The following is a 19,218-nucleotide window of genomic DNA, read 5'->3' as shown; positions in this document are numbered from 1 at the left end:
TTAAGAAAGAGCAACTCGAGAAGATAATGGGCGGAGTCTTGATGTGATTGGTCCTCTTCCTGTGATCAGTTTTAAACTGGGTCAGCTGAGCGGCCAACCACTGCTCAAGCCCACGCTGCCCCCTGTGGTCTCAGGTGAATGTGTGTGACGTTCAGCAAATCAACTTTTCAGACACACATCAGTAAATCCAGCTCAGCCTTGTGGTAGAGTGTCTGCCCTAAGACTGGAAGGTCGTGAGTTCAAATCCGGGCCGAGTCACACCAAAGACCAAAAATGGTACCCAGTGCATCCCAGCTGCACTCTCAGCTTTAAGGGGTTGGATTGGGGGGTTGAACCACCAAATGGCTGTGTCTGCAGCTCACCCCCCCCCCCCCCCCTCCCCCAGGGGAGGGGTCAAATACAGGAAACAAATGTCCCACTCCTAGGTGGTGACAGTTATGGGACTTTAACTTTAAATCCTGCAGTTAGAAGGATCTGGTTTGTAGAAACGTCTCTGTTTGAATCAGGTTTGTAGTTTTTTTGTTGTCTTTGCTTTGGAGCAGCAGGAGGCGGAGCTTAATGCTGCTTCTGCTGCATTTCTATTTGTGGTCTTGTTTCTTTTTATCATTTGTCCTGAAAAGCGTCGCTCCGGTTTCAGATCAATGTTGCCGTCAGCTTCCTGCTGAGCCCCGACTCTCTTGACCTTTTGCTCTGCAGAGCGCTTAAAAATACAGAACCTTGTTTTCTGTGGCGCCCACTCCTTTGCTCGCCACATCCGCCCTGCAGTGTCCTGAAGCCCCCCCCCCTGCTCAGCATTATTGAAGTGTGGCTCTGTTCTCCAGAATGGACAGGCAGACATTTTCCTGAATCGTTTGCTTCGGCAGCAGCAGGAGACGTTCTTATCTCGGTGAGAGGTTAAAACTTAAAGGTGATTTTTCTGCCCCGCTGAGAACTTCAGCGAGGGGCGGAGCTTCTGACATCACACCACTGAACCAAACAGACTCTGGACTCCAGCATCTCCTCTCAGGAGTCAGAAAAAGCTCCAGCAGAGTTTTACCTTAGAAACGGAGCTGCAGGCAGGATGTGTTTCAGTGATGCGGACATTTTATTTTTTTTTTTATTTCACCTTTATGTAACCAGGATAAAAAACTCATCCAGATTAAAAATCTCTTTTGCAAGAGCGTCCTGGCCAAGAGGCAGCAGCACAACAATAACACACACTTCTCATTTACACTCAATCAACATAAAAAAGTCTTAAGTAAAGCATTTGCAGTTTGATAGCTTTGTCTCACGTTCATTTAGAAATAATTTGAAAGAGTCCAGAGAAAGCAACTCTTTCAATCTGAACTCTTCCTGGAGTTTATCCCCAAACTGTGCTGCAGCGAATCTAACAGCCGTTTTTCACAGAGAGCCGGTCCTGAGAGCGCAGGCTGCTGCTCTTCAGTTCTAGAAACTGCTGGAGATGAGGCGGTACCGACCCAAGAATGCATTTGTAAATTAAAAGGTACCAATGTTTCAATCTGCACTTGGACAAGGAGGGCCAACCCCCCCCCCAGAGCATAAAGAACACAGTGAGGGGTTAGCGACCTCAGTTTGTTCCAAAAAGCAGTGCACCATGAAAAACCGTATCCATGATATCCAAAGCATCAGCAGAAGCATTCATATAAATCACATCACAGAAAATCACGGACAGACAGAAAAGTGGCAGAGACACGTTTCTTACGGCCTTCAAATGATAAACATGATTTGATTCTAAAATAAAAACGTAATTTTAGTTTCAACCAGTTTCTGAATATGTGGTTTAAAAGTTACCCAGTCATCAATTAAAATACCAAAGTATTTGGATTTGGTTACTAGTTCGATTAAATGTCCTTCTTTTATAGTAATTGGGGACGACTTTTGGAGTTTGACTTTGCTTTTAGAGAACAGCAAATATGTAGTCTTGTTAGTGTTTAAGACCAGTTTTAAATGATAAAAGGTGTTCTGCAGTTGATTAACCCTTGTGCTATCCTATGGGGTCCAGATGACCCCCCCCCCCTTACATTGAGGTGTTCTCCCCACCATGACAAAGGTGGATAAAGGTGGAAAGATTTCATGTAATCCATGGACACCAGTGAAGATCACAAATCATTGAAGAAAAAAGGTTCAGAGCACTGTCTAGTGGGTCTAGATGACCCAACTCCCAACGTTCAAGTGCCTAGGATAGAACAAGGGTTACAAGGTGATTGGAGCTTTGATATAGCAACACAATTGAAATTGCTGAGGTGTACAAGACGGTATCGTCAGCATACATGTTATCGATGATACCTTTTTTCAAGGTCGTTTATATTGATGGTAAAAAGAAACGGCCCAAGAACCGAGCCTTGTGGAACCCCTGAGGATACTTTTAAACATACATTTTTGGTTCTGAACCGTTACACACTGTGTCCTGTCAGACAGGTAGTTTGTAAACCAACCAACGGTGTGCTCTGACAGCTCAACACTGACAGATGAGGAGAAGGAAACCCTTCAGAGCTACAGCCAAAGGCGAAGCAACAGCAAACAAGGACGACAGTGCATGTGTACATGCACTGTCGTCCTTGTTTGCTGTTGTTAAACATACAAACTTACATCACAGAAATCCCATCATCCTTCACTGTTTGCTTTCCTCTGCTCTACAGACTCAGAGAAGCTCAGTAAAATCTTCTAAACTGTCTCAGGATGAAAGTGCTGAGCGGCTGAAAGGACGTCTCCAGGTGAGGTTGGGATTCTGCAAGAACCTCCTCTGGTTCTCAGCTGCTTTTTGTCCTTGGTGACGGCGGCTGTGAACACGTGTGAGCCAGTTGAAGGTCGACCCTCATTGACAGAATCGGTGACCCCTCCCATTTCCTCTCATCCATGTTTTCCAATGTCCCTCTTTGTCTTCTTCCATGTTCTCTTTTTATTTTAACTTGTCCATCAGCTGAGCAGACAGATCAGAGCTGAAGGCCTCTTGTGGTCGACAGCTTTTACTGTAACAACAGGAGGTTATGAATCTTCTGACACACCAGAGGTTTATTTGAATAAACTCCTTTGTAATTTAGGCTAAACTTTACTTATATTAATTATATTTGTAACAGTTTAGAGAGACGGGGGGGTAAAATTATAAAGCAACAAGTTGCTGGATGTTTGTAACCATTGCAGTCAGGTTGAGATGTAATAAAATCTGTAATAATTAATCAGAGAAAAATGTGACTGGCTGATTATTAACTGGGGAGAGAACTGAAGGTCCTTCATGAGACCTGCAGCCTCACAGCAGGACGCCGTCAGAAACGCCTCATTTCTGACCCATTCTGAGGTGTAAACCTCCCATTTAAGAGGGAATCCGCCGCCCTCAAGTCCACATTTGTGCCTCTGGGCTCCAGCATTTCCCACAGGATGCCAGACATTTCCCTGACAGAAACACAACTCACACAATCAGGCAGGAATGCGCACAAACACAACGTCAGCCAACATGCCAGAGCGAGACCGATCCTCTGCGGGTCAGGACGAGGTCCGTCTGCGGCCCAAACGCTGCGAGGCTGTCTGCAGCATGACCTCATCCAGGTCTCCAGGGGCGGGAGGGGGGGGGGGTGCAGGAAGTCCGCGTCTCTGAATGTGGAGATGTCGAGTCGGAGCAAAGTCAGAAGCACCTGAAGAAAAGAGCTACATGAGGCGACAGCAGCGCGTTCACATCAGGAACCAGACAGAAACGTCTCCGGAAGGACGCCGGGCTTCTGCAGCAGGGAGTCACTTTTGGGGGGAGGGGGCACAGATTTGGAGGATGGGTACGTTCAGTGATCCGTCTGAGAGACGTCAGAATGATGTGGAGGAGGCGTGTCCTCCTGGCTGCATTTCTCTATTCGTTTATGTTCAGATGTCAATCACAGAAGATTCTGGGATTTATGATCCTTTGAATCAAAACAAAGGAAGCCTTCAAATCTGTGATGATGTTAGGCAACACCAAGTCAACCTGCACCGTGGGGAAGGGGGGGCCTAAAATCCCTCTCTAGCCTGGAAAACAGCAGAGCTTTGAAAAATGTTAGCATGTGGTGCATTCGAGTGGCAGGAAAAAATCTGATTTTCCTGCTGTGTGTGGCATAAACTGGAAGGAATGTGGAAGTGTGTGTTCTGCTGCGGCGCTGCGTTAGCCGCCGCCGCCGCTCTGATGGGCTGTAATTTGCTCCTTGTGCTTCTGAGCGCTTTCAGCTGCACGCCGACTGACCTACTTCACAGCCAGCGTGAGGCCGAACGTGCACATGTGCACACATGACTGTGTGCACGGATCTGTGTGTGCATGATTGTGTGCATGTGTTTTCCTGCCTCGTGGGGTCACCGTGGCGAGCCCTCCTCAGCGTGAAGCCTTAGAGGGCGGAGTGAACTAAGAGTGGCAGCAGTGAGTTTAGAGGAGGGGGAGGATGTGGCGCCCCCACTGACCCTCCACATCACTTCAAAGGGGCGGGGCTAGGTCTGTGAAGCTCAGGTTTTGTTTGGAGGGAACACAGACGCCTCTGTTGGGGGGTCGGTCAGTCTGCTGCCATTTATCAGCGAATTCCTATAAGATTCCCAGAATTCAGAGCAATCGTTTCTGGAAAAACTTGCAGGAGTATTTTCTGCTCTTCCTGATGAAGAGGCAGAGGTGACGAAGACGAGTCGGAGTTTCTGGGTTTTAATGATTCTAAAAGAAAATGTGAAATTTGTTCCTTTGATGGAAGTGCTGTGAACAACAGGAACCTCCTGAGTGGCCACGCCCCCCCCCTCTGCTGGGAAGACTGTGCCCCCCCTCATCATAGTGGTGTTGGGGGGGGTCAGTCTGGGTTCTCCGCTTACAGGTTGAGCTCTGAAGGTCAGGAGTGGCGGCGGCGTCCGTGGATGCTGCAGGGATGCAGTGGCGCCTGGTTCAGACGGATGAAGTCATCAGAGCGGCGTTTGATTCAGAAACTCTGCCTCTGAACGGGCGATAAGCCGTGTGACCACAGAGGACGTCTGCAGGAGCGAGGCCAAAGCCTCACAGCTTTGGTTTCTGACAGACGTCCTTCATCTGTCACTGCAGAGAAAAGGCTTCTGTGAGAAGAACCGCTCCACAGACGGGCTTCATGAGGAGAACCGGCAGCTAACAGCTCCGTCTCCCAGGATCTCCCACCAGCAACAGTGACGCCCCAAACCCGAACCCTGACAGCGGAGCCTCCTCAGTGTGAGGACGACTGATCCTCAGACACTGAAGGTAGAACTTGTGTCTGAGAACGGAGCGGCTCGTCCTTCAGAGAAAACCTCTGAACAAAATCTAGATCCGGAATCACGGAGGCGTTCTGGATCATTTCCTGTGAGCTCTGGTGGATCTGCTGACTCAGCTGCCCTCTGCTGTTTGCCCCCCTCCCTGCCAGCAGCTCTGAGCGGCTTGTTTCATAACCTCAGCTGTGCAAGAGCGTTTGTCCTGAAAGGACTGCAATTCTTTTTTGGCTCCAGCCTCTGGCCCAACGGGCTTCAGGTCCAACCCTCAAACCAAACCTCCGCAGTTTCACAGATTTCGCTAATTTCAGCATTCAGGTTGTCTTGGCAACAGATGCATCGCTTGCTGAGTGTAAGAATGCAGAACTGATTGGATTAGCAGGAGACAATGGGACAGATGACGGTTCAGTTCTGGAATCAGTGAATTCCATTCAGAATCACAGGAAGTTTTCACCAGAACCGTCTATGTTCCACTTTCTTCAACTTTTTCTGACTTCCAGTTTGTCTGAGTTAAGAAACAGAAAAGCTTTCCATCTGGTCCTGACGTCAGGAACTGGGGGTGAAGGACCCAACATGCAGGAGACCAACATTGATAGACTGAAACGTGACAAAAACCCCAGAGAAACCAAACGGTGGCAAAGCAGAGCGTGAAAAACCGAAAACCAGACACTTCCAAAGACTGAGGGAGAGGAACTGGATGAATCCAGCTGTGAAGGATCAACCTGAACCAGGTGAGACTGACCAGAACCAGAACATGTGAATAGAACAGAATCCTCACATTACAGCAGCAGACCTGGGATGTGTCAGGAATATGAACCAGGCGTTCAGGTGACGTCATGCGTTCGGGTGACGTCATGCGTTCAGGTGACGTCAGGCGTTCAGGTGTCGTCATGCGTTCAGGTGACGTCAGACGTTCAGGTGACGTCATGCGTTCAGGTGACGTCAGATGTTCAGGTGACGTCATGCGTTCAGGTGTCGTCATGCGTTCAGGTGACGTCAGACGTCCAGGTGACGTCATGCGTTCAGGTGACGTCAGACGTCCAGGAGACGTCATGCGTTCAGGTGACGTCAGACGTTCAGGTGTCGTCATGCGTTCAGGTGACGTCAGACGTCCAGGTGACGTCATGCGTTCAGGTGACGTCATGCGTTCAGGTGACGTCAGACGTCCAGGTGACGTCATGCGTTCAGGTGACGTCATGCGTTCAGGTGACGTCAGACGTTCAGGTGACGTCATGCGTTCAGGTGACGTCAGACGTTCAGGTGACGTCAGACGTTCAGGTGTCGTCATGCGTTCAGGTGACGTCATGCGTTCAGGTGTCGTCATGCGTTCAGGTGACGTCATGCGTTCAGGTGACGTCATGCGTTCAGGTGACGTCATGCGTTCAGGTGTCGTCATGCGTTCAGGTGACGTCAGGCGTTCAGGTGTCGTCATGCGTTCAGGTGACGTCATGCGTTCAGGTGACGTCATGCGTTCAGGTGACGTCAGATGTTCAGGTGACGTCATGCGTTCAGGTGTCGTCATGCGTTCAGGTGACGTCAGACGTCCAGGTGACGTCATGCGTTCAGGTGACGTCATGCGTTCAGGTGACGTCAGACGTCCAGGTGACGTCATGCGTTCAGGTGACGTCATGCGTTCAGGTGACGTCATGCGTTCAGGTGACGTCAGACGTTCAGATGACATCAGACGTTCAGGTGTCGTCATGCGTTCAGGTGACGTCAGACGTTCAGATGACATCAGACGTTCAGGTGTCGTCATGCGTTCAGGTGACGTCATGCGTTCAGGTGACGTCATGCGTTCAGGTGACGTCAGACGTTCAGATGACATCAGACGTTCAGGTGACGTCAGACGTCCAGGTGACGTCAGACGTTCAGGTGTCGTCATGCGTTCAGGTGACGTCAGACGTTCAGATGACATCAGACGTTCAGGTGTCGTCATGCGTTCAGGTGACGTCAGATGTTCAGGTGACGTCATGCGTTCAGGTGTCGTCATGGGTTCAGGTGACGTCAGACGTCCAGGTGACGTCATGCGTTCAGGTGACGTCATGCGTTCAGGTGACGTCAGACGTCCAGGAGACGTCATGCGTTCAGGTGACGTCAGACGTCCAGGTGACGTCCAGGTGACGTCATGCGTTCAGGTGACGTCATGCGTTCAGGTGACGTCAGACGTCCAGGTGACGTCATGCGTTCAGGTGACGTCATGCGTTCAGGTGACGTCAGACGTTCAGGTGACGTCATGCGTTCAGGTGACGTCAGACGTTCAGGTGACGTCAGACGTTCAGGTGTCGTCATGCGTTCAGGTGACGTCATGCGTTCAGGTGTCGTCATGCGTTCAGGTGACGTCATGCGTTCAGGTGACGTCATGCGTTCAGGTGACGTCATGCGTTCAGGTGACGTCATGCGTTCAGGTGACGTCAGACGTTCAGGTGACGTCATGCGTTCAGGTGACGTCAGACGTTCAGGTGACGTCAGACGTTCAGGTGTCGTCATGCGTTCAGGTGACGTCATGCGTTCAGGTGTCGTCATGCGTTCAGGTGACGTCATGCGTTCAGGTGACGTCATGCGTTCAGGTGACGTCATGCGTTCAGGTGACGTCATGCGTTCAGGTGACGTCAGGCGTTCAGGTGTCGTCATGCGTTCAGGTGACGTCATGCGTTCAGGTGACGTCATGCGTTCAGGTGACGTCAGATGTTCAGGTGACGTCATGCGTTCAGGTGTCGTCATGCGTTCAGGTGACGTCAGACGTCCAGGTGACGTCAGACGTTCAGGTGACGTCATGCGTTCAGGTGACGTCAGACGTCCAGGTGACGTCAGACGTTCAGGTGTCGTCATGCGTTCAGGTGACGTCAGACGTTCAGATGACATCAGACGTTCAGGTGTCGTCATGCGTTCAGGTGACGTCAGACGTTCAGATGACATCAGACGTTCAGGTGTCGTCATGCGTTCAGGTGACGTCATGCGTTCAGGTGACGTCATGCGTTCAGGTGATGTCATGCGTTCAGGTGACGTCAGACGTTCAGATGACATCAGACGTTCAGGTGACGTCAGACGTCCAGGTGACGTCAGACGTTCAGGTGTCGTCATGCGTTCAGGTGACGTCAGACGTTCAGATGACATCAGACGTTCAGGTGTCGTCATGCGTTCAGGTGACGTCAGATGTTCAGGTGACGTCATGCGTTCAGGTGTCGTCATGCGTTCAGGTGACGTCATGCGTTCAGGTGACGTCAGACGTTCAGGTGACGTCATGCGTTCAGGTGACGTCAGACGTTCAGGTGACGTCAGACGTTCAGGTGTCGTCATGCGTTCAGGTGACGTCATGCGTTCAGGTGTCGTCATGCGTTCAGGTGACGTCATGCGTTCAGGTGACGTCATGCGTTCAGGTGACGTCATGCGTTCAGGTGACGTCAGACGTTCAGGTGACGTCATGCGTTCAGGTGACGTCAGACGTTCAGGTGACGTCAGACGTTCAGGTGTCGTCATGCGTTCAGGTGTCGTCATGCGTTCAGGTGACGTCATGCGTTCAGGTGTCGATATGCGTTCAGGTGACGTCATGCGTTCAGGTGACGTCATGCGTTCAGGTGACGTCATGCGTTCAGGTGACGTCATGCGTTCAGGTGACGTCAGGCGTTCAGGTGTCGTCATGCGTTCAGGTGACGTCATGCGTTCAGGTGACGTCATGCGTTCAGGTGACGTCAGATGTTCAGGTGACGTCATGCGTTCAGGTGTCGTCATGCGTTCAGGTGACGTCAGACGTCCAGGTGACGTCAGACGTTCAGGTGACGTCATGCGTTCAGGTGACGTCAGACGTCCAGGTGACGTCAGACGTTCAGGTGTCGTCATGCGTTCAGGTGACGTCAGACGTTCAGATGACATCAGACGTTCAGGTGTCGTCATGCGTTCAGGTGACGTCAGACGTTCAGATGACATCAGACGTTCAGGTGTCGTCATGCGTTCAGGTGACGTCATGCGTTCAGGTGACGTCATGCGTTCAGGTGATGTCATGCGTTCAGGTGACGTCAGACGTTCAGATGACATCAGACGTTCAGGTGACGTCAGACGTCCAGGTGACGTCAGACGTTCAGGTGTCGTCATGCGTTCAGGTGACGTCAGACGTTCAGATGACATCAGACGTTCAGGTGTCGTCATGCGTTCTGGTGACGTCAGATGTTCAGGTGACGTCATGCGTTCAGGTGTCGTCATGCGTTCAGGTGACGTCAGACGTCCAGGTGACGTCATGCGTTCAGGTGACGTCATGCGTTCAGGTGACGTCAGACGTCCAGGAGACGTCATGCGTTCAGGTGACGTCAGACGTTCAGATGACATCAGACGTTCAGGTGTCGTCATGCGTTCAGGTGACGTCAGACGTCCAGGTGACGTCATGCGTTCAGGTGACGTCATGCGTTCAGGTGACGTCAGACGTCCAGGTGACGTCATGCGTTCAGGTGACGTCATGCGTTCAGGTGACGTCAGACGTTCAGGTGACGTCATGCGTTCAGGTGACGTCAGACGTTCAGGTGACGTCAGACGTTCAGGTGTCGTCATGCGTTCAGGTGACGTCATGCGTTCAGGTGTCGTCATGCGTTCAGGTGACGTCATGCGTTCAGGTGACGTCATGCGTTCAGGTGACGTCATGCGTTCAGGTGACGTCATGCGTTCAGGTGACGTCAGACGTTCAGGTGACGTCATGCGTTCAGGTGACGTCAGACGTTCAGGTGACGTCAGACCTTCAGGTGTCGTCATGCGTTCAGGTGACGTCATGCGTTCAGGTGTCGTCATGCGTTCAGGTGACGTCATGCGTTCAGGTGACGTCATGCGTTCAGGTGACGTCATGCGTTCAGGTGACGTCATGCGTTCAGGTGACGTCAGGCGTTCAGGTGTCGTCATGCGTTCAGGTGACGTCATGCGTTCAGGTGACGTCATGCGTTCAGGTGACGTCAGATGTTCAGGTGACGTCATGCGTTCAGGTGTCGTCATGCGTTCAGGTGACGTCAGACGTCCAGGTGACGTCATGCGTTCAGGTGACGTCATGCGTTCAGGTGACGTCAGACGTCCAGGTGACGTCATGCGTTCAGGTGACGTCATGCGTTCAGGTGACGTCAGACGTCCAGGTGACGTCAGACGTTCAGGTGTCGTCATGCGTTCAGGTGACGTCAGACGTTCAGATGACATCAGACGTTCAGGTGTCGTCATGCGTTCAGGTGACGTCAGACGTTCAAATGACATCAGACGTTCAGGTGTCGTCATGCGTTCAGGTGACGTCATGCGTTCAGGTGACGTCATGCGTTCAGGTGACGTCATGCGTTCAGGTGACGTCAGACGTTCAGGTGACGTCATGCGTTCAGGTGATGTCATGCGTTCAGGTGACGTCATGCGTTCAGGTGACGTCATGCGTTCAGGTGACGTCATGCGTTCAGGTGACGTCAGACGTTCAGGTGACGTCAGATGTTCAGGTGACGTCATGCGTTCAGGTGACGTCAGATGTTCAGGTGACGTCATGCGTTCAGGTGACGTCAGATGTTCAGGTGACGTCATGCGTTCAGGTGTCGTCATGCGTTCAGGTGACGTCAGTATAAGGAGGTGCTCCTCTCAGCAGCTTCTCCTCCATGAAGACGTGGCTCCTCCCCCTTAGATCAGATGTTTTCAGGGCGCAGAACTTCTGTCCTTCACACTCAACCACATGGATCGGTGCAGCAAGGACAGCTCTGTCCTGATTGGATGACAGAAGCATCCTGATGAAGATTTTGTGGTTGAGGCTGATTAGCTGGTCCTCAGCAGAACCCGGATGGAAGGACGGGGCGGGGGCCGAGGTCAGCAGGAAGTCAGACTGCGGCCAAAGTAAAGCTTGGAGCCGAACCAGCATGAGGTCATGTAGCTGCAGGGCTAATCCCCGTGGGGGTGGGGGGCAGACATTTCTGGGATTTCAGAGCAGCTCTATCAATGAGGAAGACCAGAGCATCATGGGAACTGGAACACAAACCCAGCAGAACATTGTCGGATGGAGGTGAGGCGGAGTCTGTTTGAACACATCGACCCCGACAGGAACATCGTCCGGATCAAAGGATAGGATTCCCAGGAACTCCGTATTCACGGAACCAAGGAAAGATCCAACAGGGAGAGGAGCTCCAACGGAGAAGAGGAGAGAAACCAAAACAAAGCACGAGAACGTCCCACCTGAGACGACGGAGAACCAAAGCAAGGAACGCATGAAAAACCGAAGAACGGATTCAGACCTATCAGTCAGGTTAACCGGTCCTGATGTGGCCTGGTGACGCTCATAGACCGCCGGTCTTCTGGCTTTCAGGACTTTTCTTCATGGTTCTGGTGCAGAGAGCAGAGCAGGTCTGATACAGTCGTCTTTGGGTTTTAGTTCTGTGGTTCTATGAGGCGTTCAAAGCCGCCGCGGTCACGGCGACTCTTGTGGACTGATGGACAGATGCATGAGAGATGTTTCTTCTGGGAGGTTCTTTGGCTTATAAACGGTTTGATTTACTGCAATCCATAGAAATATGTTATTATTTTATTGTTATAATTAATCAAATATTTATTATTGTTTCAGTCATAGAAACACAACAGACATTTATTGAGAGGTTTCAGCGGCGCTGAGCTTTGGGTCTGTGAGGTTCTTTCAGGGTCAGATTGTGGCGGCAGCCATGATGCAGAGGTGGAGCGGTTCAGTTCCTGGATTTCCCCTTGCCAAGTGTCCTTGGGCAAGACACTGAACCCACGGTGCTCCTGGTGGTTTGGGTTGGCACCGTCAGAGTGTGAATGTGACTGAAAATGTCAATGATTCTGGGCCTTAAAGGAAAGGAAAGGAGCTACAGACGTACGGCGTGTTGGTGTGCGTGTTCGTGTTCGCCAAAGAAGGCAGAACATTTACCGACGGATGTGTCTCGTAACAGAATGTTTTATCAACAGCAGGTTCAGACGTCTGATGAGAATTATCAGAATGACTCCTGAAAAACGGCAAGATAAAGGTTACAGACAGATGAACACACACACACTCACACCCACTCACACTCACACACACACACTCACACACACTCACACTCACACACACTCACACTCAGTGCTGCCTCTCCTGATGGAGGTTAAACCGATGACACAAACGTTTGTTGTCTCTTTAGCGGTTTGGTCCGTTAGTAATGAATGATGTCATCAGCATACATGTGGGTAACGGGCTCCGTTGACCCGTCTTCTGCTCTCTGCAGGGCTTTGTACACGTATGAAGACGACAACAATGACCTGACGCTGGCAGGATCTGGAGGTTGGTGTTTGTCTTTCTCTGTTGTCAGTTTGAGGATGTTGTGGTTGAGTGGCGTGAGCGAGGCTCGGGTCTGCAGGTTTCATCTGTGGAAAAGAGAAAGTTCTGATGAGCATAACCTCAGCAGAACCTGCAGTACTGACTTCTCTGTCCCGTAGGGGGGGGCCTGGCAGAGATCGCGCTGACCTTTGACAGCAGCAGGGTGATGTACGGCTTCTGCAGCCTGAAGGAGCCCAGCGCCGCTCTGCCGCGGTACATCCTCATCAACTGGGTGAGTCACTGAGGGGGGGTCACCCGGGGTCATTGTCTGGACCGGAGACTCTAACCCAGTTCAACCAGAAAAGAGGTTAAGATTGGTGAGGAGAACATCTGTGGATCCCACCAACCTGACCTGCTGCTGCTGCTTCTCTGCTGCTTCTCTGCTGCTGCTTCTCTGCTGCTGCTTCTCTGCTGCTGAAAAAGTCGCGTTTTAAAAACGGCTTTCTGTTTTTTGTCACAGGCTGCAGTTTTTCTGGCTGTGATTCTGTTAAAAACAACCTCAGGTGTTTCTGTGCAGTCAGATCCACAGCTTGCACTGCCCCCTGCTGCTCAGTAGTGTAACTGCAGGAACATTTGCGTCTTTCTTAAACATCACTTTAGCTTCATCAGAACCTGATGCTGCAATCCTCTCCAGAACCCGCAGGAACTTCCATGATCTCTGTTTGTTTAAAGGTTTTTGGTGATAATTACATGCTTTCTAAATGTATGTTTACCATTTTCTCACTAAAAACCAAAGTTCTTCCTTCTGAGAATTGCTGTTTTATTTTATTTGTGGGGGGAGGAAGCTGGACTCCATGAATGTTTGTGATCAGTTGTTCTGACGGATCAGAACTCTACACGAACAGAAACAGGAAGGAATTTGGTTCTTGAAGCAGGCTGGGACTAGAGCCAGCAGACCATACTTTAGTGCAGAATCGAAAGAACCAAACCGGGCCAAACCCCCCAGGAGAAAAGGTGCAGCTGCATCCTCTATTTACTGACAGATGAATGAACGGATCAGTGCAGCTCTTGTGTTTGCGGCTCTGGTTCCAATGGGCCGTGATTACTGAAGGAGGGGGGTTCTGTTCAAACAATAGACCCTAATGGGCTCAGCATCCTCACAGACCAGAGGAGTTTATCTGCCGGGGGCACAGATCATTTTGGGGGGGCAAAAACAAATGCATTTATTGAAACTCGAACCATAAAATGTAAAAAAGGAGAAATCCCAAACATCCCTGCGATCAAATGAAACCGACCTGATTGGGTTCATCTGAACCGAGTCCGAGTGCTGCTGCTGCCCAGGGCCGGACTTGGCCGTTTGGGGGCCCGGGTGCACATTACGGGGGGTCCTCTGCAGCGGCTGCATTCCTGTTTTCCTGTTATCCCTTCCTGGAGGGAATCAGATGTTTTCTAAGCATTGATGAAGTGAAATCCCCTTCAAATGTTAAATGGGATTTATATGCTGTATATTTCCTTCAAAAAGGTTGAGTTTGATCAAATCTGTTCTTCTAGGTGGAACAAATCTTCAGTCTTTTCTTTAATTTATCAACTTTCACTACAGAAGCAAAAAAAGTTGAACGAAGCGGTTCCGTTTGGAAATAAAGAAATATTCTCAAAATGATCATTTTCTGCCCCCCCTTTGCCTTTTCTCTCCTTTCTGTCCCTTTTCTCCTTCTGGACCTTCTCTATCTTCATTTTTCCGTTTTCTTTTTGTCTTCTGTCACTTCTAGAAGTGTGGCCACACGTTTCCTGCGTCTCTTTGTCGTTTTCTTTGGATAATTAGCTTCATTTTCCTGTTGATGGAATGGTCCATTACTGCAGGGGGACGGGGGGGATGAGAGCCTTTCACACGATGGTCTTATAGCGTTTCAGTGGTTTGATGCTGCTGAACATTATTTCAGAGATCTTTACGTCTTCAGCCCCCCCCGTTCTGAAACGGTTCTCTTCTGCAGGTTGGAGATGACGTGCCGGATGCACGGAAATGCGCCTGTGCCAGCCACGTGGCGACCATCGCCGACTTCTTCCAGGTCAGAACCACCAAAGAGACACCAGAACCTCACGGAAACGCAGACCCAAACGGATCAGGAACAGTGTGTGTGTGGTTGTGTGTGGTTGTGTGTGTTATCAGGTATATTTTGTTCTTTTACCCAACACAAATATTTTTTCATGACTCCGTATTTACAGACCAAACGGCTCTTTTAAATCTCGATCTGAAACCGTATTTGTGATGTCACAAGTCTCCTCCTACTCCTCCTCCTATCTGTCCATCCTCATCTTCTGGTCCATGGCTGAGCTAGCGGATCACAGACGCTCATCTGTGGTTCTGCTCTGCAGGGCGTGGAGGTCATCGTCAACGCCAGCAGTCTGGATGACATCGAACCCTCGGCCATCGGGCAGCGGATGACCAACGGGACGGCGGGGGTAGCAAGTCCAGTCCTGGGTCGCCTAAAAACCCGAGAGGAAGATCACGCAGACGTGGTACGAGGAGGTTCTGTTGCTCCAACATCTCTCCTCTCTTCACCTCCTGCCTGGACTTGTCCAGACGAGGTTCTTCTGCCAGAGCCGCTCCTCTCTGAGGAGCTTTTCCTCAAGTTCTGAGGAAAAGCTTTTCCTGAAGTTCTGACGCTCTGTTCTCTGCTGCAGGGAACCGTGTACGAGAAGACCAACGCAGAGGTGGAGATGAAGAAGATCAACAGGGAGGAGTTCTGGGAGCAGGCCAAGGTATGGGAGGAGGAGGAGGAGGAGGAGGAGGAGGAGGAGGAGGAGGACATCCTCCTTTCTCCTCTTCTTGTTTTCTCCTCCTTGTTTCCTCAAAATCCAAACCATCATTTAACGACACTCTGGACTTTTGTCTCCCGCGTCTATTTAGCGCGAAGAAGAGATGAGGAAGGAGGAGGAGAAGAAGAAGGCTGCAGAGGAGCGGCAGCGTTTCGAGGAGGAGCGTATGGAGCTGGAGAGAAAGGAGCAGGAAAACCGGGAAAAGAGGTACCGTGAGAGGGAGCGGCAGATCGAGGAGCACAGGTGAGAAAAACAGCCTGAAAGTGGAACGTATCTCCTGGAGAACGTCGGGGTTCTCCTTCAACCGGTAATGACGTCCCTGCAGGAAGAAGATGCAGGAGGAGGAGGAGGCCAGGGAGCGAATGAGGAGCCAGACCTCCATGGTGAGTTCACCTGTTCTCCTGTAGGTTGGGGTCCCAGTGGCCGTTCTACACTGAGTTACTCCCCAGGCAAGACCCCCTCCCCCAACCCCATTAGAGTCACATATAATATAATATCATATCATATCATATAACATAGTATAGGTTAGTATAGTATAGTATAGTATAATATAATATAGTATAATACATTGATTGTACTTCAGATAAGAAAAATCAGGACATAGTTTCTTTTTGTAATCCTATCATTGACTCATTACTAGTAATAACTGCTTAAATTAGATAATATATTATAAGTTAAGTTAAATATTCATCTTTAAAACTACAGATTTATGAAAATTCTAGTTACTAATTATAGAAGGCAACATGATGAAAAGAAATAAAACCCAAACTTTATACATGCAGGCTCCCACTTTAACTTCAAATCCCGTTAACTGGTTCAAAGTTTTTGAAAAGGTTTAGGCGGCAACAATGAGTATGAAAGTAATGAGTAATCTGTAGTATTTGCCCCGTTAGCATCCCGTGGCAGCAGCACAGTCTGGAGGCCACTGACACGTTCCATAAACATTCTGAACCAAGGTTCTGGACATTTCTGAAGTTCTGCTGAGGTCTGCTGCACTTCCTGCTCTGCATCTCCTCTTTCTGTCCACAGGCAGCAGAGCCGAGCCTCGAAGACCTGAACCTGGACCGCAAGGAGTCTGAGGTAGAGGTCAGTCTGAAAACCAGAATGAAGAACCGCCACAGAACCACAGGAGAACCTTTCTGTAGGTTCTGAAGTCAGAGAACAAAGAAAGGTTCCTGTGGCTCATTTCTACTCCAGAACCACAGTAGAAAGGAGGATTTCTACATAAATACACCAACATCAGATACTTGCAGGGATGTGCTTCTGGTTACACATGAAGAGTGGAAGACGCTCCTCAGAATGTGGGCGGAGACTGGCAGCTTAGACCAATCACAGCCCTTTGAGATCAGCGTCTGTTCATAAAGGAACAACATCCTGAGAAGAGCCCTCTACCTCCCAATGTTCAGACTAGAACCTGCTTCAGGAACCCATCCACTTCTGAACTTCTGTTCTCAGGAAGCCAAGGCCATCATCGCCCAGCGGTCCGGAAACCCGCGGGAGTTTTTCAAGCAGAAGGAGAGAGCCATGACCATCAGCGTGGACACCTCCCCCGTCTCCATCCACAGGACCGGTGAGGACGGCGCCGCCGCCCGTTATGATTTTCCAAATCTGTGATTGTCGTAGTTTTCCAGCAGAGGGCGCTCTTTCAGAGAAAAACAACATGCTACCTGAAGCCTCAGTCACTCTGATTCATCTCCAGCTTTTCTGGAAAGGAGAATCCGGGAGGCAGACGCTCAGAAATCCAACACGGAAAGCCTGGGTTATCATGGAATTTTCTGTAGAAAACAGGGGGACATGATGGTGTAGTGGTCAGCACTGCTGGCTCGCAGCAAAAAGGCCCTGGTTCAAATCCATGATGTTGGAGAAAAAGTTTTAATAAAGCATTCAGACCAGCAGCTCCGGTCCAGTTTTGAGGTCTGATACTAGTCTAGATCTGGTTTCATCCAGGTTTAAAACTCACCTTAACCGGCTTCTTCTCTTCTTCAGTTTTGTCCCCTGCAGAGTTTGGTTCAGTCCTGAGTTTTGTCCCCTGCAGAGTTTGGTTCAGTCCTGAGTTTTGTCCCCTGCAGAGTTTGGTTCAGTCCTGAGTTTTGTCCCCTGCAGAGTTTGGTTCAGTCCTGAGTTTTGTCCCCTGCAGCGTTTCGTTCAGTCCTGAGTTTTGTCCCCTGCAGCGTTTGGTTCAGTCCTGAGTTTTGTCCCCTGCAGCGTTTGGTTCAGTCCTGAGTTTTGTCCCCTCCAGCGTTTGGTTCAGTCCTGAGTTTTGTCCCCTCCAGCGTTTGGTTCAGTCCTGAGTTTTGTCCCCTGCAGAGTTTGGTTCAGTCCTGAGTTTTGTCCCCTGTAGAGTTTGGTTCAGTCCTGAGTTTTGTCCCCTCCAGCGTTTGGTTCTGTCCTGAGTTTTGTCCCCTGCAGAGTATGGTTCAGTCCTGAGTTTTGTCCCCTGCAGAGTTTGGTTCAGTCCTGAGTTTTGTCCCCTGCAGCGTTTGGTTCAGTCCTGAGTTTTGTCCCCTGCAGCGTTTGGTTCAGTCCTGAGTTTTGTCCCCTGCAGCGTTTGGTTCAGTCCTGAGTTTTGTCCCCTGCAGAGTTTGGTTCAGTCCTGAGTTTTGTCCCCTCCAGCGTTTGGTTCAGTCCTGAGTTTTGTCCCCTGCAGCGTTTGGTTCAGTCCTGAGTTTTGTCCCCTCCAGCGTTTGGTTCAGCAGTGAGTTTTGTCCCCTGCAGAGTTTGGTTCAGTCCTGAGTTTTGTCCCCTGCAGCGTTTGGTTCAGTCCTGAGTTTTGTCCCCTCCAGCGTTTGGTTCAGTCCTGAGTTTTGTCCCCTGCAGCGTTTGGTTCAGTCCTGAATTTGGCCCCTGCAGAGTTTGGTTCAGTCCTGAGTTTTGTCCCCTGCAGAGTTTGGTTCAGTCCTGAGTTTTGTCCCCTCCAGCGTTTGGTTCAGTCCTGAGTTTTGTCCCCTCCAGCGTTTGGTTCAGTCCTGAGTTTTGTCCCCTGCAGCGTTTGGTTCAGTCCTGAGTTTTGTCCCCTGCAGAGTTTGGTTCAGTCCTGAGTTTTGTCCCCTGCAGCGTTTGGTTCAGTCCTGAGTTTTGTCCCCTCCAGCGTTTGGTTCAGTCCTGAGTTTTGTCCCCTGCAGCGTTTGGTTCAGTCCTGAGTTTTGTCCCCTCCAGCGTTTGGTTCAGTCCTGAGTTTTGTCCCCTGCAGCGTTTGGTTCAGTCCTGAGTTTTGTCCCCTGCAGCGTTTGGTTCAGTCCTGAGTTTTGTCCCCTCCAGCGTTTGGTTCAGTCCTGAGTTTTGTCCCCTGCAGAGTTTGGTTCAGTCCTGAGTTTTGTCCCCTCCAGCGTTTGGTTCAGTCCTGAGTTTTGTCCCCTGCAGAGTTTGGTTCAGTCCTGAGTTTTGTCCCCTCCAGCGTTTGGTTCTGTCCTGAGTTTTGTCCCCTGCAGAGTTTGGTTCAGTCCTGAGTTTTGTCCCCTGCAGAGTTTGGTTCAGTCCTGAGTTTTGTCCCCTGCAGAGTTTGGTTCAGTCCTGAGTTTTGTCCCCTGCAGCGTTTGGTTCAGTCCTGAGTTTTGTCCCCTGCAGCGTTTGGTTCAGTCCTGAGTTTTGTCTCCTGCAGCGTTTGGTTCTGTCCTGAGTTTTGTCCCCTCCAGAGTTTGGTTCAGTCCTGAGTTTTGTCCCCTGCAGAGTTTGGTTCAGTCCTGAGTTTTGTCCCCTGCAGCGTTTGGTTCAGTCCTGAGTTTTGTCCCCTGCAGAGTTTGGTTCAGTCCTGAGTTTTGTCTCCTGCAGCGTTTGGTTCTGTCCTGAGTTTTGTCCCCTCCAGAGTTTGGTTCAGTCCTGAGTTTTGTCCCCTCCAGCGTTTGGTTCAGTCCTGAGTTTTTTCCCCTCCAGCGTTTGGTTCAGTCCTGAGTTTTGTCCCCTGCAGAGTTTGGTTCAGTCCTGAGTTTTGTCCCCTGCAGAGTTTGGTTCAGTCCTGAGTT

At 50.3% G+C, this 19,218-nt stretch overlaps 1 protein-coding gene across 5 annotated transcripts in view; it reads left to right on the top strand.

Moving 5' to 3' along the window:
- The window catches only part of dbn1 (drebrin 1), a 51,190-nt gene that overhangs the window by 17,176 nt on the left and 14,796 nt on the right, over positions 1-19,218 (top strand). For 4 of the 5 annotated variants that reach the window (XM_023962423.1, XM_023962421.1, XM_023962425.1 and 1 more), the window contains exons 2-10: positions 12,411-12,466; positions 12,622-12,734; positions 14,434-14,508; positions 14,816-14,959; positions 15,125-15,202; positions 15,351-15,502; positions 15,585-15,642; positions 16,289-16,345; positions 16,715-16,829. In XM_023962423.1, the coding sequence (XP_023818191.1) occupies positions 12,411-12,466; positions 12,622-12,734; positions 14,434-14,508; positions 14,816-14,959; positions 15,125-15,202; positions 15,351-15,502; positions 15,585-15,642; positions 16,289-16,345; positions 16,715-16,829 (848 nt within the window). The remainder of the gene's footprint in view (positions 1-12,410; positions 12,467-12,621; positions 12,735-14,433; positions 14,509-14,815; positions 14,960-15,124; positions 15,203-15,350; positions 15,503-15,584; positions 15,643-16,288; positions 16,346-16,714; positions 16,830-19,218) is intronic. The other variant, XM_023962422.1, reaches the window with a different exon arrangement.

This window comes from Oryzias latipes, chromosome 14, assembly GCF_002234675.1.
Source record: "Oryzias latipes chromosome 14, ASM223467v1".
Classification (NCBI taxonomy): Eukaryota; Metazoa; Chordata; class Actinopteri; order Beloniformes; family Adrianichthyidae; genus Oryzias; species Oryzias latipes.
This window is presented reverse-complemented; position numbering and strand designations above follow the sequence as displayed.